At 38.6% G+C, this 19,601-nt stretch overlaps 1 protein-coding gene across 1 annotated transcript; it reads left to right on the top strand.

Annotated features, from left to right (window-relative positions):
- The first annotated feature begins 15,205 nt into the window (after window positions 1-15,205).
- On the top strand, window positions 15,206-18,555 carry MC5R (melanocortin 5 receptor). The gene is made up of 2 exons (XM_005866925.2): window positions 15,206-16,007; window positions 17,403-18,555. The coding sequence occupies exon 2, from the start codon at window positions 17,429-17,431 to the stop codon at window positions 18,404-18,406; it is 978 nt and encodes a 325-aa protein (XP_005866987.1). The 5' UTR covers window positions 15,206-16,007; window positions 17,403-17,428; the 3' UTR covers window positions 18,407-18,555.
- The last annotated feature ends 1,046 nt before the right edge of the window (window positions 18,556-19,601 follow it).

Genomic DNA, 19,601 nt, shown 5'->3' on the forward strand with positions numbered 1-19,601 from the left:
CATCAATGTTTCTAACTCTCTATCCCTCTCCCTTCCTCTCTGTAAAAAATCAATAAAATATATTTTTTTAAAAAGGGAATTAATTAGGGGAGATATTTTAATATTGCTATTTGCCCTTTCTCTATAATAGAAGTGTGGGAGATGAAAGGAAATTAGTAAAATATACATGAAAATAATATATAAATTTATTAATAAATAAACAGTAACAAAAGGATATAACAACAGAGGCATGATATAAAAACGACAAAAACATGATATGAAAACAACAGAAACATGATATGAAAACAACAGTGATGCAAACAAAAAGTGATAAACTTATTCTAATATCTCCCTATACACCATATTAAGAGTGAAAAAACTTTCAGAGTACTTGGCTAATTTCCCTTGTGATGAAGTATTTAGAACTTTAACTGTAACGTCACATGCTCTTCAAACTCGAGAGAAAGCAACATATAACTGACCATGTGCGAAAATGTGTCTCTCTCATATTGTTTTTTTCTCTCTCTCTCTCTCTCCCTCTACTCCCTCTCTTTCACTATCTCTCTCAAAAAACGAATGGAAACATGTCCTCAGGTCAGGATTAAATATATATATATATTCTTTACCTGGCATTGAGTTGTTTCCTCTCACTCGTGCATATCTCAGCTGCATTTTGAAGGGAGTCTGAAGATTTCTAGTTATCTCTGTGCAGCAGTCTCTTCTCTGGTATTTTGCCTTGACAACTCTGTTTGCTCTGACTCTGATCTCTGCCTGATTCCTAGCAGCTGACTAGCCTAACTGCCTGACTCCTCAGACTCCTAACTCTGCTCCTCAACTTACAGAGACTGCCTGTGCTCCCCTGCCCTGTACCACAGCCCGGACACTCTCTAGGTAGTCAGTAAGTGAGGGGCAATTGTAAGACTTACCTCCTTTGTTTACCATCTCCCCAGAATCACGGGTCTCCATTGCCTGATGTCCAGTGTCTTAAAAACCACTGTTTCATATGTTTTGTCCAGATTCTAGTTGTTTTGAACAAGAGGCAAATCCAGTTCCTCCTGCTCCATTTGGGCTGGAAGATAAAGCCATATATGAGTAAGTTGTTGTTTTTTTTAATATTTTTATTGATTTCAGAGAGGAAGGGAGAGGGAGAGATAGAAACATCAATGATGAGAGAGAATCATTGATCGCTGCCTTGAATCTGCAACCCAGGCAGGTGCCCTCACTGGGAATGGAACTATGACCTCCTGGTTCATAGATCAATGCTCAACCACTGAGCCACACCAGCTGGACTGTGAGTGGTTCTTGAATGTGCTTAGTAACCAACAATGGCTGAAGTGCAGAGCTTGCAAGTGATTTACCTATTCAAAAAATTAGGCAGGTTTAAGGTTACTCCTAGACTAGGGCAAAGTTATTCTCATTTATTATCATCATAAAATGTGGGGGACTGGGCGAGACTGTGCCCTCCAGGAACAGTACCTCACTGCAATGTTCTTTTTCTGTGTACCTGTAGAAATACATCCCTCTGGAACACAGCACCCATTGGGCTTATGTGAGTAGAAACATGGCATGGTGGTTTACTGGTAATCACCTCTCTGGGGCAGATTCCCAACTTCAGGTTCCTACTTCTCTCAAGGCAGATTTCTACCTGTTTATTAGAGAAAATAAAGATTTGGCTTGGATATGAATCCTGATCCTTTCACTTACAAACCATGTGGCCTTTGGCAAGTCATGTAACCATGAAAAGTCACTTAACCATCATTTTCTCATTATAAAATGACATTCTAACAATCTCATGAGATTGTGTAAAAATAAAATAAAAAATAAATGAAAGTGTGCTTTGAAAACTAGGAGGAATATAACTATTTAAACATTTTGTTTTTTGTTCTTTTGCAAAATAAAACTATCTCCACTGTCATTGATTTACATGCCAGAATTCCAAACGTTACAGGGTTTGACAAATGCTGGAAATGAGTTATACTTCTGTGACCCGCACGAAGTTAATTTTTTCCTCTGCCTCCTTCATATTTTGTTTAACCAACAAGCTGGGATTAGAAACCTTTTTTAGGATCATGTACTATTTGAAGAGAAGCAATTTATTAACATGTTAGATATTTAAAATATATGATAGGGAAAAGGTATGTGTATAAAATCCAAAGAGACCTGCTTAAGAATCCTGGCCTCACCTCTTAGAAGCTGGGTGACCTTGGTCAAGTTTTATATTTCTTTGAAATCAAATTTTTTATAATACCTACTTAATAGGACTGGAGTAGGGAGTAAATGAGTGTCTGTCTATCATCATCCATCTATCATCTATTCATCCTCTATCTATAGACCAAGTTAATGACATATAGTAGATTCTCAGTAATGTTTATTGAGACATTAACATGTTGATAGGTGGCAAGTAATATTAAATTTAAAAGTTTTCATCTTCATTTTTTATAACATAGTTTTGAGATGTAATTCACATGCCATAAAATTTGCCCCTTTACAGAGTTTGTGTAACCATAAACACTTTCTAATTTTAGAAGATTTCATCACTCCAAAAAGGAACTCTGTACTCACAAGCAGTCACTCCACATTGTTCCCTTCCCCCAGCACTTGGCAACCACTAATGTACTTTCTGTCTCTATAAATTTGCCTCTTCTGAACATTTCAAATAATTGGAATTGTGTACTATGTGGTCCTTTGTGACTTCCCGGGATTCTGATAGAAATTGTTCTGATTCTGGAGATCAATTTGAATAGGACTATATCATCTTAACATTTTGTGTTCCAATGCGTGAAGATGGGATGTGGTTCCATTTATTTAGATCTTCAATATTTTTAGCAATATTTTATAGTTGTCAATGATTATTCTTGCTGATATATAAAAATATAATTGATGTTTGTATATTGATCCTGTGTCCTCCAACTTTGCTGAATTTATTTTTTAGTTCTAATAGCTTTTTAGTGGACTCTTTAGTATTTCTGTATATAAGAGCATACCATCTGTTAACAGATAGTTTTGCTTCTTGCTTTCCAATCTGGATGCCTTTTGTTTCTTTTACTTGCCTAATTGCCCTAATTAGAATCTCCAGTACAATTTTGAATAGAAATGGCAAGAGTAAACATTTGTCTTGTTCATGATCTTAAGGGAGAACACATTCAGTCTTTCATCAGGTGTGATGTTAGCTGTGCATTTTTCTTAGATGTCCTTAATGAGGTTGAGGATGTTTTCTTCTATTTCTAGTTTGTTGAGTGTATGTGTATTTAAATATAAAAGGGTATTTTTCAAATAGTTTTTACCTATCATGTAATTTCCCCCTTTGTTCTATTGATATGTTTTATTGCATTTATTGACTTTGACATTTAAATTGCTTTCTTTTTTTTTTTAATCTTTATTGTTGAGATTATTACACATGTCTCTCTTTCCCCCCCTTTGCCTCCCTCCACCAAGTTCCTGCCCCGCCCTGCCCCAGGCCTTGGCCACCCTATTGTCTGTGTCCTTAGGTAATGCATATATACATATAAGATCTTTGTTTAATCTCTTCCTCTCCACCCAACTTCTCTCTGAGAATCGTCAGCCTGTTCCATTTCCATGCCTCTGATTTGATTTTATTTACCAGTTTATTCTGTTCATTAGATTTCTTATTCGTTGATTTTGATTTTTAGATTCAATTGTTGATAGGTATGTATTTGTTGCCATTTTGTTATTCATATTTTTTATCTTTTTCTTTTTCTTCTTCTTCCTCTTCTTAAAGAATACCCTTCAACATTTCATATAATACTGGTTTGGTGGTGATGAACTCCTTTAGCTTTTTCTTACCTGTGAAACGCTTTATCTGACCTTTAATTCTAAATGATAGCTTTGCTGGGTAGAGTAATCTGGATTGTAGGTCCTTGCTATTTATCACTTTGAATATTTCTTGCCACACCCTTCTGGCCTGTTGAGAAATCAGCTGACAGTCATATGGGCATTCCTTGTAGGTAACTAACTGCTTTTCTCTTGCTGCTTTTAAGATTCTCTCTTTGTCTTTAGCCCTTGGCATTTTAATTATGATGTGTCTTGGTGTGGTCCTCTTTGGGTTTCTCTTGTGTGGGACTCTATGTGCTTCCTGGACTTGTAAGTCTATTTCTTTCACCAGGTAGGGGAAGTTTTCTGTTATTATTTCTTCAAATAGGTTTTCAATATCTTGCTCTCTCTCTTCTCCTGGCACCCCCATAATGCAAATGTTGTTATGCTTGAAGTTGTCCCAGAAGCTCCTACACTATCTTCTTATTTTTGGTTTCTTTTTTCTTTTTCCTCTTCCTGTTTGGTGTTTTTTGCTTCCTCATATTTCAAATTGTTGATCTGATTCTCAGAATCCTCTACTCTACTGTTGAATCCCTGTATATTATTTTTTATTTCAGTCAGTGTATGCTTAATTTCTGACTGGTCCTTTTCCATGTGTTTGGCGTTCTCACTAAGATCCTTGAAAGTCTCACTAAGTCCCTTGGAGATTTCTAGAAGATTCTCAAGTAATCTTATAACTGTGGTTTTGAACTCTATATCCAGTAGTTTGCTTTCTTCCATTTCTTTCATTCGTGACATGTTTCTTTGTCTCCACATGTTTGGTTGCTTCCCTCTGTTTGTTTCTATGTATTGGTTAGAGCTGCTATGTCTCCTTGTGTTGGTAGAGTGGCCTTGTGTAGTAGGTGTCCTATAGGGCCCAGTGGCTCAGTCACCTGAACTGGGAGCTCTAGGTGCACCCCTTTGTGGGCTGTGAGCACAGTCTTGTTGTAGTTGAGACTTGATTGCTGTTGTTGTCCCTGGGAAGAATTGACCTCCAGGCCAATTGGCTGTGAGGACCAGCTGCAACTACAGTGGGAGAGCTGCTGTGCAGGAGACATCTCTATGGAGCAGGACTTGCTTCAGTGGGGCTTTGGTGCTCACTGAGTCTGCCCCTTGAGTGTGTGGCTTATGGATATGAAGAGTTGTAATCTGGTATGGTCTGACACTGACCACTGGGTACACTGGTTCTTGGGTCTCCAGGGAGGTGCAAAGTCAGCCACTGTCTGGGGCCACCCAGCAGGAGCTACAGAGAGATCTGCAATTCCTCCTCTTTGTATCAGGTTTGGAAGTGCCCAGACAAGGCCCAGCTGTGAAGCAAGGCAGGCTGGTGCTGGTGCCGGGTTTTGGGCCTTTTATTAATAGGGGTTCCCTGACCCAGCTGCAGCTTGTTGAGATATTTTAGCCTGAACAAGGACAGGCTATTCATATGCAAAAGCTGTTGCAGGCAGCTTGGGTGGGGTTATAAATTGGATGAGGCGGGGTCTTAGAAATCACCAGGGCAGAGCAAACAGAAATGGCTGCCAGTCAGCCCTGTGACTGGGGAGGTCCTAGCATAGGAACAATGATTCCTGCGAGCACCTCCATCTGGGAGAAAGCTGCCACCGAGTTCCTGCCCTGATGCCAGACAAATGTGTCCCCCAGAGCCTCGTCCTGGTGCTGGAGCTCAGAGGAAGCAGGACCTGGTAAGTTCAGTTTGTGGTGCCAGCCTTTTAAGAGGAACAGCTGGGTCTCCTCCAGCAGCCTCTGTGTCACAGCCCCAATACGCACTGGTTTTTACAGCCTATAGTTCTTACTGCCCATAAGGACTTCTTTTCCCAGCTCTGGGACCCTGGGCTGGGGGTCTGGTGTGGAGCTGGGACCCCTTGCTCCTCACTGGCAGTCTCCACATAGATGACCTCCCTCCCGATTAAAAAAGCGGCACACCCGGGTGCCGGACCAGCCCGTTCCACACCTCCGCCCCTCCTACCAGTCTCAGTGTGCTTTCTTCTTCTCTAGTTGTAGGACTTCCATTCAGGCAGCTTTCTAGAGGTTCTGGATGATGGTTGTTCTGTAGTTTAGTTGTAATTTTGATGTGGTTGTGGGAGGTAGTGAGTATAGACGTTCACCTATGCTGCCATCTTGGTTCCCTTTCAAACAATATATCGACTTTAACATTTTAAACCACTATTGTGTTCCTGGGATAAATCATACTTGGACATAATGCATAATACTTTTAATATGCTGTTGACTTGGTTGCTTGCTTTTTGTTGAGGATTTTTGTGTCTATATTAACAAGAAATGCTGTTCTATGTTTTTTCTTATGATGCTTTTGCCTAGTCTTTTTCCAAGTATCATTTATTTTCCTAGAATCTGGATACAATTAACTGTAGTAAGACAGTGCTCAGTATGACTTAAGCCTCACTTTAGGTTCTTAAACTACTTCAGTATTTGTAAACGTGAATTCACATTCCAGTAAAACTGGAACACTAAAATTTGATATACCAACAAATTTACTCAATATAGATGTAACTGCATAATTTTATATGTAACATGTGGGCTTTCATATAACAGAACTTGTCCTTTATAAACTAGCTTACACATAAACAAAATTACTCTTTGCTTATCTGTCCTAACCTATTTAGTGTTACACCAACAGACCCCCTCCCATAGCTTTTACTATGTAAACAGGTAATTCCTCCCCTTAAGATAAAGTGAAGCCAATTCTAAAGTAATCAGCAGATAAAACACCAGAAGTGGGTTATGGGCAACTTACACATCAGTAGTTTAATAGAAAGTTACAGTATTGACCAAAAGAACACACAGGTTTCTCATTAAACTTTGTTTTAATGTGTCTCAAAATTCTGTGACAGATTTTTGGTTTCCATTGAAAAGTACTGATTTTAAAAACTAATAACTTAAACACACACACACCACAAAACATTCTCCTTTCCTTCTGAAGGTTTTATGATGCCTTGTAATCATTTACCAGCCTTTTACTATTAAACCTAAATGGCCAATTGAGACACCAGTTCTGAGACTATTCCTCACCACTGATGAAAACAGGGGTGGCAGGTGTTGGGGATGATATTCATTTAGCCTTTTGAGTTTTCTGGGAAGACTTGGAGACTTTGCCAATTCCAGCTGCCTTCTGGTCCACTGCTCTGATAATACTGTAATTGAAACATATACTTTGTATAATTGCAATCCTCTTACATTTATTGAAGTTTGTTTTATGACATATGTTCTATCTTGGAGAATGTTGCATGTACTCTTGAAAGACTGCATATTCTACTATTCGTGCGTGAAGTGTTCTATATATGTCTATTAGATCTAACTGATCTATGGTGTTCAAGCCTTCTGTTTCCTTGTTGATCTTCTGCCTAGTTGTTCTATCCATTATTGAAATTGAGGTATGGAAGTCTCCAACTATTATTATTGAATTGTATACTTCTCTCTTAATTTCTGTCATTTTCACTTCATGTATTTGGGGACTCCCTTGTGCATATGTGTTTATAATTCTTATGTCACCCTGGTAGAATGATGTCTTTATCATTGTAACACATCCTCTTAGTCTGTAGTAACAATTTTTATCTTAAGTTGTTCTATATTAATATAACTACTCCAATTTTCTTTTTTTTTTGTTTAACAGCTTCATTGAGCTATAACTCGAATATTATACAACTCACCCACTTAAAGTTTAAACTTTAGTGGTTTTTAGTTTGTGCACAGACTTGTGCAATGTTCACCACTATCGATTTTCAGACATTTTCATAACTCCAAAAGAAAACCCATACCATTAGCAGTTACTGCTCATTTTCCCTCAACCCTTCCAGTCCTATGCAGCCACTCTTGTACTCTGTTTTATATAGATTTGCTTATTCTGGACATTTATATGAATGGAAATCATACAATGAGTAGTCATTTGGTTTGCCTGGCTTCTTTCACTTAACGTAAGGTTTTCAAGATTCATCTATGTTATAGTCAATATCAGTTCTTCATTCCTCTTATTGTTGGCTTTTTTAATGTGGTAAAAAGCACATAACAAAGTTTACCATCTTAACTATTTTTAATTGTATAATACAATAGTGTTAATTATATGCACATTGGGCACAACAGATCTCTAAAACTTTTTTATCTTGTAAAACTGAAAATCTATACTCATTGAACATCTACTTTATTTTCTCACTCCTCTCAGCCCCTTGCAACTACCGTTATATTTTCTGTTTCTAAGAGTCTGGTTACTTTAGATACCTTATATAGGTTAACTCATGCAGTATTTGTCTTTTATTTTTACTTAGCGTGATAAACAAGGTTTTATTCATGTTGTAAAATGGGCATAACAGAAGTTCCTTCTTTTTTGAAGGCTTAATAATTTCCATTGTATGTATAGACCACATTTTCTTTACCCATTCATCAGCCAATAAAAATCTGAATTACTTCCACCTCTTCTCTATTGTGAATAATCAGGCAATAAATATGGGTGTGCAAATACATTTTTGAGATCCTGTTTTCAATTCTTTTCAATATATAACTAGAAGTGGAATTGCTGGATCATATAGTATTCTATTTCTAATTTTTGAGGAATCTCCATACTGTTTTCCATAATATCTGCACTATTTTACATTCTCACCATCAATGCACCAGGGTTCTAATGTCTCCATATCCTTAAAAATACTTATAATGTTCTGCTTTGTTGTGTTGTTGTTTTTTATAGCAGACATCCTGATGGATGTGGGGTGATATCTCAGTGTGCTTTTGATTTTTATCTTCTTGATGATTAGTGATATTGAGCAACTTTCCATCCTCTTGTTGGCCATTAGTATATCTCCTTTGGAGAAATGTCTCTTTAAGTCGATTTTAAAATCGGGTTATTTGTTGTTGTTGAGTTCTAGTTCTTTATATATTATGAATGTTACTCCTCATCAGATATATGGTTTGCAAATACTTTCTCCCATTTTGTAGGTTACCTGTTCACTCTGTTGTTTCCTTTGCTGTGCAAAGGTTTTTAAGTGTGATGTCATCCTATTTGTCTATTTATTGCTTTTGCTGCCCGTGCTCTTGGTGTCATATCCATGAAATCATTGCCAAATTCAATGTCATGAAGCTTCTAGGAATTTTATAGTCTTAAGTCTTACACTGAGGTCTTTAACCCATTTTGAGTTATTTTTTATATGGTGTAAGGCAAGGCTCTGACTTTATTCTTTTGCATGAAGACATCCAGTTTTTCAGTACTGTTTGATAAAAAGACTTGTACTTTATTCCTTTTTATTGCCAAATAATATTACCATGTATGAATAATATATTACCTTTTATTTATCTATTTATCTATTCTTCAGTTGAAGAACATTTAAATTATTTTCACATTTGGGCTATTATGAGTAATGCTTCCACAAACATTAGTATGCAAGTTTTTATGTGGATATTCTTTTCATTTCTCTTGGGTTTATGCCCAGGAGTTGAATTGCTGGGTAACTTTATGTTTAACCTGCGTATTCTACTATTGGTAGAGTAACTGTCAAATTGCTTTCCAAGTGGCTGCACCTATGATGGTTTTAATGTCTGTATATTCTCATCAACACACACACACACACACACACACACTGTGCTGCTGGGGTTCCAAGGCCGCCCTGGGTCTCAGGGGTCTTCAGGGGAAGGCAGGAGGTGGCTCCTCTGGTGACGTGTGTCTCCTCCAGCCCTCCTGCTTACCACATACAAAATACTGTGTCCTTCCACCCACACACGATGAAGGAAGGTAGTGAATTTATAATTTCTTACTAAAAAATGAAAGAGCAGAATAATTTCAACTCCCAACTCTCCCTTCTGGGGTCCTGGCTGGCATCCCTTTGCATTTGTACAAGGTGTGCCTGCTTAAATAGGCTTTAAAATATAGTACTGCAAAGCTTCTTTCCTTTGATTCCTCTTTGACTAGATTTATGTCAAAAGGGAACCATACTGTCAGCCAGCAGATTAAGCTCATATGAAATATAAGTTCCAGTAGTCTCTACTGTTACTTTTCTCTTGCTTATGGAACTTAGTAGATATTTATTTTTGAACTCTCACTTTTTTTTTTTTTGCCTGAGAAAACCCATTATTTTATTTTCATTGAAGAAGGCTCCTCAGGAACCTGGAATTTGTTGTTTTTCATCATTTTTCTTGACATAAAAGTGACATTCATGCCAGTGGAAATAAAAAGAGTATTCGTGACATATAGCAGATTTGATCATGTAAACTTACTTGGCAATGTAAGCAAGGGATGGTGGGAAGAGCACTGTAGTTGGAGCTGAAAGATCTGGGTTCAGGTTTTGGGGTTTTTACTCACTTTGTAGCTTAAATTATACTAAGAAAGTCATTTAGTCTCTACATCACTGTTTTCTCACCTGCAAAATAATAACTTTCCTCAAAAGACTCTTTAGAGCAGGGGTTCTCAACCTTGGCTGCACATTAGAATCACCTGGGAATCTTTTTAAAATCCTGATTTCTGGGCCTCATCCTCCGGAAATTCTGTTTCTTTGTTACTAATATTGTGGCCCTACCCCATAACAAATAAACAGAATTTCTGGAGGATGAGGCCCAGAAATCAGGATTTTAAAAAGATTCCCAGGTGATTCTAATGTGCAGCCAAGGTTGAGAACCACTGCTTTAGAGGATCAAATGGGATAATGCATGTGGAATGACCTTGGACGCCTGACAAATGATATGATATTGTCTTAAGATGAGATTTAGGGGGTTCGGAGTAGGCAAACGGGTGAAAGAGGTCAAAAGTAAAAACTTACAGTTATAAAAAAAGAATGGGGGTGTAATATACAGGTGACTAGAATTAATAAATAGTTCTGTACGGTATATTTGAAAGTGGCTAAGAGAGTAAATCTTAAGAGTTTACATCACAAGAAAAAAATTATAACTGTGTGTGGGGATGGATGTTAATTAGACTTAGGGTGGTGGTCATTTTGCAATATATACAAATATCAAATCATTTATAGTGTACACCTGAAACTAATATATTATGTCAATTATATTGCAATAAAAATGAGATCTAGCTAACCTATATTATTCTTAGCTGTGTAGTTGGAATATTGATCTATTTAAGCTATTGGTTTGTGTGTGTTTGGGTTTGTGCATTTGTGAGTGTATTTTATAATAGAGTGCAATCAACTATGTAATTGTTTCATTGTCTTTAAAAATATTTGATATATTTCATAAAAATGATCAAACCATGAAATACTGAAGCTCCACCTATAGAGTGGCCCCAGGAATATGTGTGTTAGAATGCAGTTTCCTAAGCTCCAACCCCAGATCCTCCTCAATTTGATGGTGGCAATGCCCCCTCGCAGGGCCTGCTGTGCTGGGTTGGGTGGTTCTCCACATTCCCCGCCCCCAATCAATTCCAGAGCTGGATCCCACTCCCGCCGGCCCCTGTATGGCTAGGAGGGTCAGGCTCCTGCAGTTGCTGGCTCTGTCACCTCCCCATCTGTAAATAGTCCCCCCCCCTTCCCGTTTGTCTCTTTGACCATCTGAGAACTCCATGTCCTGCTGGGATTTTGATAGTAGGTTAGACACATGCCAGTTTTCTTTCTCAATTCCTATAGATGTTAGTACTTCTCTTTAATTACATCTGGGTTATATAATCACTATTCTGGGCTTATCTCTTCCTACCTAACTTGACTATAAACTCCCTGAAGAGGAAATAGAGCTTCCTCATCTCTGTGCCCCTCATGAAACCCATCACCCAACTGTGGCAGGCAGGAGCCCTTGCATGGAGAAGGGCAAATACTGAAATAAGGTTTAACTCATAGATGTCTATGTGTCTGTAATAGGTTATGAAGCAACTGCTCTGAAATTATTCCCAAGATGAAGAGGTTTTAATATGAGGAAATAGTTTTAAATATTACTTTTTTTTCTCTGGAAATAGCCTCCTCATGATCTCTGTCTTCTGAAAATAGAAATTCATGTCAAGATGGTACATTATTTAACTATTCTATGCCAAGGTCATTTTATGAGCTCGACATTAATTGGAGAAGGACATGACATTTTAAGTCCCGTCCACATGGATTCGAACCTATTTATCCATGGAAATTGCTGCTGCCACTTCTTAGGAACACACAGCATTCCATTTAAAGATAGACTGTTCAGAATAACAAAATCAATGAGAGAGAGAAACATTGATTGGTTGTCTCCTGTATGCACCCTGACTGGGAATCAAACCCAAAATCTTTTGGTGTATGGGACAACACTCCAACCAACTGAGCAATCCAATAAAACTCTACAATAAAACAATGTCTTAACTGCAAAATGGGCAAAAGATCTAAATAGACATCTTACTAAAGAAGATATATGGATAGTAAATAAGTATATAAAAATTGTTCAACATCATGTGTCATCAAGGGATTGCAAATTTGAACAATAAGATACCTACTAGAATGGCTAAAATCCAAAATACAACACCAAACTCTGATGAGAATGTTGAGCAAGAGCAACTCTCATTTATTGCTGGTGGGGATGCAAAATGTTACAGCCACCTTATTCATTTATTTATATTTCAAATTATATTTACTTACTTAAATTGTAGTTGACATACAATATTATATTAGTTTCAGGTGTACAATTTGACATCATATACTTCTGATGCGATCATCACAATAAGTTTAGTAACAATCTGTTACTGTATAAACTTATTACAATATTATTGACTATATTCCCCATGCTATACATTATATCCCTGTGACTTTCGAATTGCATAACTAGAATTGTTACCTCTTATTCTTCTTCACTATTTCTACTATTCCCTCTTCTTTGACAAACATCAATTTGTCCTCTATGAGACTGTTTCTGTTCTTTTGTTGTTGTTTCATTTAGATTCCACATTTAAGTAAAATCATATGGTATTTGTCTTTCTCTGTCTGACTTCTTCACTCAGCAAAATGCCTTCCAGGTCCATCCATGTTGTTGCAAATGGCAAGATTTCATGCTTTTTTATGGCAACTAATATTCCATTATTTCACATCTTTATCCATTCATTTATCAATGGACATCTAGTTTGCCTCCATATCTTGGCTATTGTAAATGTTGCAATCAGCATTTGAGTGTATGTATCTTTTTGAGTTAGTGTTTTTTATTTTCTTCAAAATACCCAGAATTGGAATTGCTGGGTTGTATGGTGGTTTTATCTTTACTTTTTTAAAATATATATATATATATATTATTGATTTTTCACAGAGAGGAAGGGAGATGGATAGAGAGTTAGAAACATCGATGAGAGAGAAACATCGGTCAACTGCCTCCTGCACACTCCCCACTGGGGATGTGCCCGCAACCAAGGTACATGCCCTTGACCGGAATCGAACCTGGGACCCTTGAGTCCGAAGACCGATGCTCTATCTACTGAGCCAAACCGGTTAGGGCTATCTTTACTTTTTTTGATGAAATTCTATAGTGGCTACAGCAATTTACAATGCAACAAATTGTGCACAAGGGTTTGCTTCATCAACACTTGTTATTTTCTTTATTTTATTATTTCCTTGTCTGGTCGCTGTGGCTCGGACTTCTAATACTATGTTGAATAAAAGTGGTGAGAGCGAGTATCCTGGTTTTCTTACTGATATTAGAAGAATAGCTTTCAGCTTTTCATCATTGAGTATGATGTTAGCTGTGCATTTGTCATGTATGGCCTTTATTATGTTGAGGTATGCCCCCTCTATGCCTACTTTATTGAGTGTTTATCATAAATGTATGTTGAATTTTGTCAAATGCTTTGTCTGCTTCTATTGAGATACGACTTTTATTTTTGGATTTGTTAATGTGGTGTAACAGGTTGATTGATTTGCGTTTATTGAACCATTCTTGCACCCCTGTAATAAATCATGGTATAATTCTTTTAATATGTTGTTAAAATTTATTTTGCTAATATTTGCTGAGAATTTTTGCACCTATGCTCATCGGGGATATTGTCCTATAATTTTCTTTTATTGTAGTGTCTTTGTTTGGTTTTGGTATCAGGGTAATGCCAGCCTTGTAGAATGAGTTTGAAAGCATGCCTTCCTCTTCAAATGTTTTGAAATTTTTTTGAGAAGGAAAGATATTAATTCTTCTTTAAATGTTTTTCTTCTGATTGTGGAGGTTGTTTGTTTGTTTGAAGGGTTTTGATTACTGCTTTAATTTCATTGCTAGTAATTGGTCTGTTCAAAGTCTCTGTTTCAGTATTGGAAGATTGTATGTTTTTAGAAATTTATTTATTTCTTCTAGACTGTCCAATTTGTTGGCATATGATTATTCAGAGTATTCTTTTTAAAAAATATATATAAATTTTTATTGATTTCAGAGAGGAAGGAGAGAGAGAAACATCAATGATGAGAAAGAATCATTGATCAGCTGCCTCCTGCATGCCCCCAACTGGGGATTGAGCCCACAATCCGGGCATGTGCCTTGACCGGGAATCAAATCATGACCTCCTGGTTCGTAGGTCGATGCTCAACCACTGAGCCATGCCAGCTGGGCCAGAGTATTTTTTAATGATCCTTTGTAATTCTGTCATGTCAGTTGTAATCTCTTTTTTTAAATTTATGATTCTATTTAATTGTGTTCTCATTTTTTCTTGACAAGTCTTATTAAAGGTTTGTCAATTTTACTTATCTTTTGAAAGAATCAGCTCTAGTTTTATTAATATTTTCTATTTTTTTAGTCTATTGCATTTATTTCTGTGCTGACCTTAATTATTTCCTCCCATCTATTTACTTTGTATTTTTCTAGTTCTTTTTTTCCTCGATATAAAGTTAAATTGTTTATTTGGGGTTTTTCTTGTTTCATGAGGTAGGCCTATATCCTATAAACTTTCCTCTTAGAACTGCTTTTGCTATATCCTGTAGATTTTGAAAAGCTGTGTTCCCATTTTCATTTGTCTCAAGGTAGTTTTTATTTTCTCTTTGACTTTTTCATTGACCCATTGACTGTTCAGTAACATGATGTTTAGTCTACATGTGTTAATGTGTTGTTTTTCCATTTTTTCTTCTTGTAATTGATTTCTAGTTTTATTCTGTTGTGGTTGGAAAAGTGTTTGGTATGAAAAGTGTTTGAATTTATTGAGACTTGTTTTGTGGTCTAACATATGATCTTTTCTGGAGAATGTTTAATGTGCACTTGAAAAGAATTGCAGTTTTTGGATGAATTGTATACATATTTATAAAGTTCATCTGATTTAATATGTCATTTTGGCTAATATTTCCTTATTGATTTTCTGTCTGAATGATCTATTCATTGATGTAAGTGGGGCATTAAGGTTCCCTACTATTATTTTGTAACTGTTACCTTCTCCTTTTCTCCCTGTAAATATCTGCTTTATGTATCTAGGTGCTCCTATGTTGGGTGCATAAATATTTATGAATGTTATATCCTCTTCTTGCATTGATGCTTTTATCATTATTTAATACCTTCCTAGTCTCTTTTTTGTCTATTTAAAAATGTTTTGTTTGTATTAGGTACCAGAGAAATGGGAGATCCAGAAACTATTGCCAAAAGCCAGGATATCTGGCCAGAGGAACATCTCTTTTCTCTTTTTGCTTGAATAACAAAAGCATGTTGGTAGTGGTCGACCAGGCATGGCGGACACAGTCCTTGTGGAGGATTTAAAGTCTTGGGCCATCAAGGGAGTGTGTACCAGGGTCAAAACTGAGGGTTCCAGACTCGGGTTTCCCAGATAATCATTGGGGACCATTTGGAGAGAAGGACTGATAGAGGGAGAGGAGAATCCGAGCTGTTAATGAGCCATCAGCATTTTAATCGATGCATAAGAGGAAGAGAAAAGAAGCAAAGTCAAAAAGCACAACCATTTAGGAAACACATCTGAACGCACTTTTGGGGAAGGATTCTCCACAAACAGAAGAACAGAACGTTGTTCTATGCAGGTGTCACCGAGAGCTGCAAAGGCCAGCAGCCAGGGCTGCATCCGCCTGCGAAAGGGAGGGTCATGCTCCAGGGCTCTGACCGCTAGGTGGTGCTTGAGGCCCGCGCCTGGGAAAAGGCAAAGAGAAGGGGTCCCCAGGGAGCCCGACACGGAGGCGGGGCTGCGAGGCTGTACAAAGGCCGGAGCGGCAGCCCGGCTCAGGGCGCCTGTGCGCTGTCTGAGGAGTCCCGTCCTGGGGTGATGGCAGTTCGGCTCCCGGCAGCCGTCCCAGCCTGTGGATGCCAGTGTCCCGAGCGAAGGGCCCACGGGCTGCTGAGCAGGAGAAGAGGAGCGGGGTAGAGCGCTGGTAAATAGCCCACTTTCTTTGTACTTAAAATCGCCTTGAAAGGAATGCAAAGGCATGCCTCACTGTCACGGGCAAGAGAGCTACTTGGGTATTTACACAGCTTGATATGATGATTAATGTAATTGTATAATTGGCCACTCACTGTCCCCGAGACAGAACTAGGCAAAGTGACAAATGCTTACATTTCAGTAAAAACTTGTTATTGATGATGAAAAATGATGGCAGAAATTCTAACTCCCAGATGTGCTGAGTTTGGAGGGCAAAGGGATTTTTCAATATAAATCATGGGAGAGAAATTGGGCAACAAAGGAGTGATCTTGCTCTAGTTCTTGGTCAATTCAAATCCCTTGCTTCTTCGTGCTATTTGTATGTGGTACTTATAAAAGTATTTATTAATCAGACTTTGCAGAATTCAAATGCAGAGTCAGGGAAAATATTTGTTGAGGGGAAAACAGCATTCTGTGTGTCTCAAATTCAACATGCATGTGCAACTAAATTTGTGAATTGAAGACAGTAACTTTATTTGTGCTTATATTAAAATTAATGAGTCACCTTGGTTACAGTCTTAATTATAACTATGGAGACTGAATCCTAGTGGATTTTAGGAGTGTCAGGACAAATCTTAGGAAGACACCTTACTTGAAATATTGGAAGGACTACTCTGTAAAGTATATGATTGTCTAACCACTATATATCTGAAACTAGTATAAAATAATATTTAATGTAAACTGTAATTGAAAAATTTAAAAAGATGGTCCTGCCTTCTTGGACAGGAGTAATACAAATATTTGTATAAGCACAATGTTACTACTCTAATAATTGTAAAAATGTTACTAATGTCAACAAAGCATGACATTTATGTTTATTTTACATAGTAGATTATTTAAAAAAGAAGACATCCATCTGTTTCTCTTAAGAGAATATGGGCCTACATATCCTTCAGAAATCTAAGCTCACTGGAGGAAATGCGGTGGTGTAGAGGCCTTAGGAGTGTGTAAATCCGGAGACTGGAAGGGGTTTTATAGGCTGTGTGTTGGGAACACTTTTGAGAGTGAACTTGGGTGCCAGGACAACAAGCATAAAAAGTGAAACCATCTCAGGCACACTGAGATGTGTGGTCACTCTACTAAGAGGTCTGTGAAAGAATGAGGGCCTAGAAGGAGGAGGACCAGAAGGCGGTGACAATTCTAAGCCTGTGTGTTGGGAGGACACTGTTCCAGGAGTCCGGGTCCACGGCAGGATGTGTGTATTCTAATACAGAGAATCCTAGTACTCAGTGAGTGCCCTGAGTCCCTTCACCCCCACTCTCAGGATTGGCTTCCTTCTGGAATGCTGCTGTGTTTCTTTGGTGCACGGTTAACCTCTCTGAATCATGAATGAAAACCTGTTTTGCAGTAAACTTGGTGCCAAGAAGAGGAGCAATGAATTCCTCATTTCACCTGGATTTCTTAGTTCTCAACCTGAATGCCACAGAGGGCAACCATTCAGGACCGAATGTTCAGAACAAGTCCTCACCGTGTGAAAATATGGGCATCGCCGTGGAGGTGTTTCTGACTTTGGGTCTCATCAGCCTCTTGGAGAACATCTTGGTCATAGGCGCCATAATAAAGAACAAGAACTTGCACTCTCCCATGTATTTCTTTGTGTGCAGTTTAGCTGTAGCTGACATGATGGTGAGCATGTCCAACACCTGGGAGACCATCGCCATATACTTAATAAGTAATAAGCACGTGGTGATAGCGGATGCCTTTGTGCGTAATATTGACTATGTGTTTGACTCCATGATCTGCATCTCTGTGGTGGCTTCCATGTGCAGCTTGCTGGCCATCGCGGTGGATAGATATGTCACTATCTTCTATGCCCTGCGCTACCACCACATCATGACAGTGAAGCGTTGCGGGGTGATCATTGCGTGCATCTGGATCTTTTGCATCGGCTGTGGCATTGTTTTCATCATTTACCACGAGTCCACTTACGTCATCATTTGCCTCATCTCCATGTTCTTCACCATGTTGTTCCTCATGGTGTCTCTGTACATACACATGTTTCTCCTGGCACGAACGCATGTCAAGCAGATAGCAGCTCTGCCTGGATACAGTTCCGTGCGGCAGAGGACCAGCATGAAAGGCGCCATCACCCTGACCATGTTGCTAGGCGTTTTCATTGTGTGCTGGGCTCCGTTCTTCCTCCATCTCATTCTGAGGATCTCTTGCCCTCAGAATCTCTACTGTTCTTGCTTTATGTCTCACTTCAACATGTACCTCATACTCATCATGTGCAATTCTGTGATCGATCCTCTGATATACGCCTTTCGCAGCCAAGAGATGCGGAAGACCTTTAAGGAGATTATTTGTTGCCATGGCTTCAGGATACCCTGTAGGTTCCCTAGCAGCTATTAAAAGTGCCCTCTGCAGCTTTCTTTTCTCCTTCCTTCGCTTTATAATGAAGTCAGTTAGGGGTAATCAAGATAACTCAAAATCAAAACTGTGCATTCCATTTATCTTTTCTCTCGCTCTTGAATTAGTACTTAAGATGCACCCCCCCCCCCCCCCCCCCCCCCCCCCCCCGCAACACACACACACACAGGTAACCTTTTGGTGGTTGGGCAGATGTGCACATGCAACTTATCCATTTTGGAAATGGTCTGTGACAATTTATTATTGGCTCATTTTCCTACTACTTTTTCTCCTACTCCCACCCATTGCTGGGGGCCCCATCCATCTTCCATCTAGTGTGTGCTCAGGGTCTACACAGGATGAAGAGCTGACCATAATGGAAGAAAACTTGTGAATATTTACATCATGTGATTGCTTTCTCTCCCCAGAAACTGTTTTGTAACTTCCTTGATATCCCTGGGACTTATCCACGCTTTCCAGGGTAAAATAGAGTGGTCAAGTTCTTTCCATTTGAAAGTTCCTGTTTATTAGTTACGGGATTTCTCTATAGCTCTTCTTTCTTGAACTTTTGGGTTAATGGCTTGTGTTCATAATTGTCCAAGGATGGAATTTCCTTAATTCTACTTCTGTCAATCATGATTTTGCTTTTCCCCAGATATAAAACTTTATGCTATAAACCTTACATCATGTGGTGTGAAAGTTTCTGTGACTCTTCTTACTGTCTTATTCTGACTCAGTCCGGGGTTTCCAGATGAATGTCTTGGGGACATGTCATGGGCTCCAAGTGTCCCCATGCCTCCCTCACATACTCCCCACCCCCACTGTAACACATGCTCATAGCCAAGCCATTTTTTACTTTCTAAGATGGGTCTGTCTCCGAGTCTGAAACCCTGTCACTCACTGTATACTTTGCACATCACAATCTGACTCCAGCAGCCAGAGAAGGTCAGTGCCCATCTCTCACCCAGGGAGTCCCGTCTTCTCCCGTGTGGAATGGAGTTTGAAAATCTGAGTTCAGGTCCTGACTCTGTCATTGACAGGTGATGTTGCCTTAATCATCTCATTTCAGGTTCCACATCTGTGCTGACCTAACAGGGTGGTCGTGAGAACTGCATGCGGAAGTGTGAGAATACCTTGGGAACTAGTCAAGCACAACAGGGATTGGGTATTTATTTTAAAGAAATGCTGCAGATGGGGT

This window comes from Myotis brandtii, unplaced genomic scaffold, assembly GCF_000412655.1.
Source record: "Myotis brandtii unplaced genomic scaffold, ASM41265v1 scaffold240, whole genome shotgun sequence".
NCBI classification, from domain to species: Eukaryota; Metazoa; Chordata; class Mammalia; order Chiroptera; family Vespertilionidae; genus Myotis; species Myotis brandtii.

What these genes read in the sequence shown, in the direction of transcription:
- MC5R (XM_005866925.2), top strand. Translation starts at nt 17,429, where the DNA reads ATGAATTCCTCATTTCACCTGGATTTCTTAGTTCTCAACCTGAATGCC.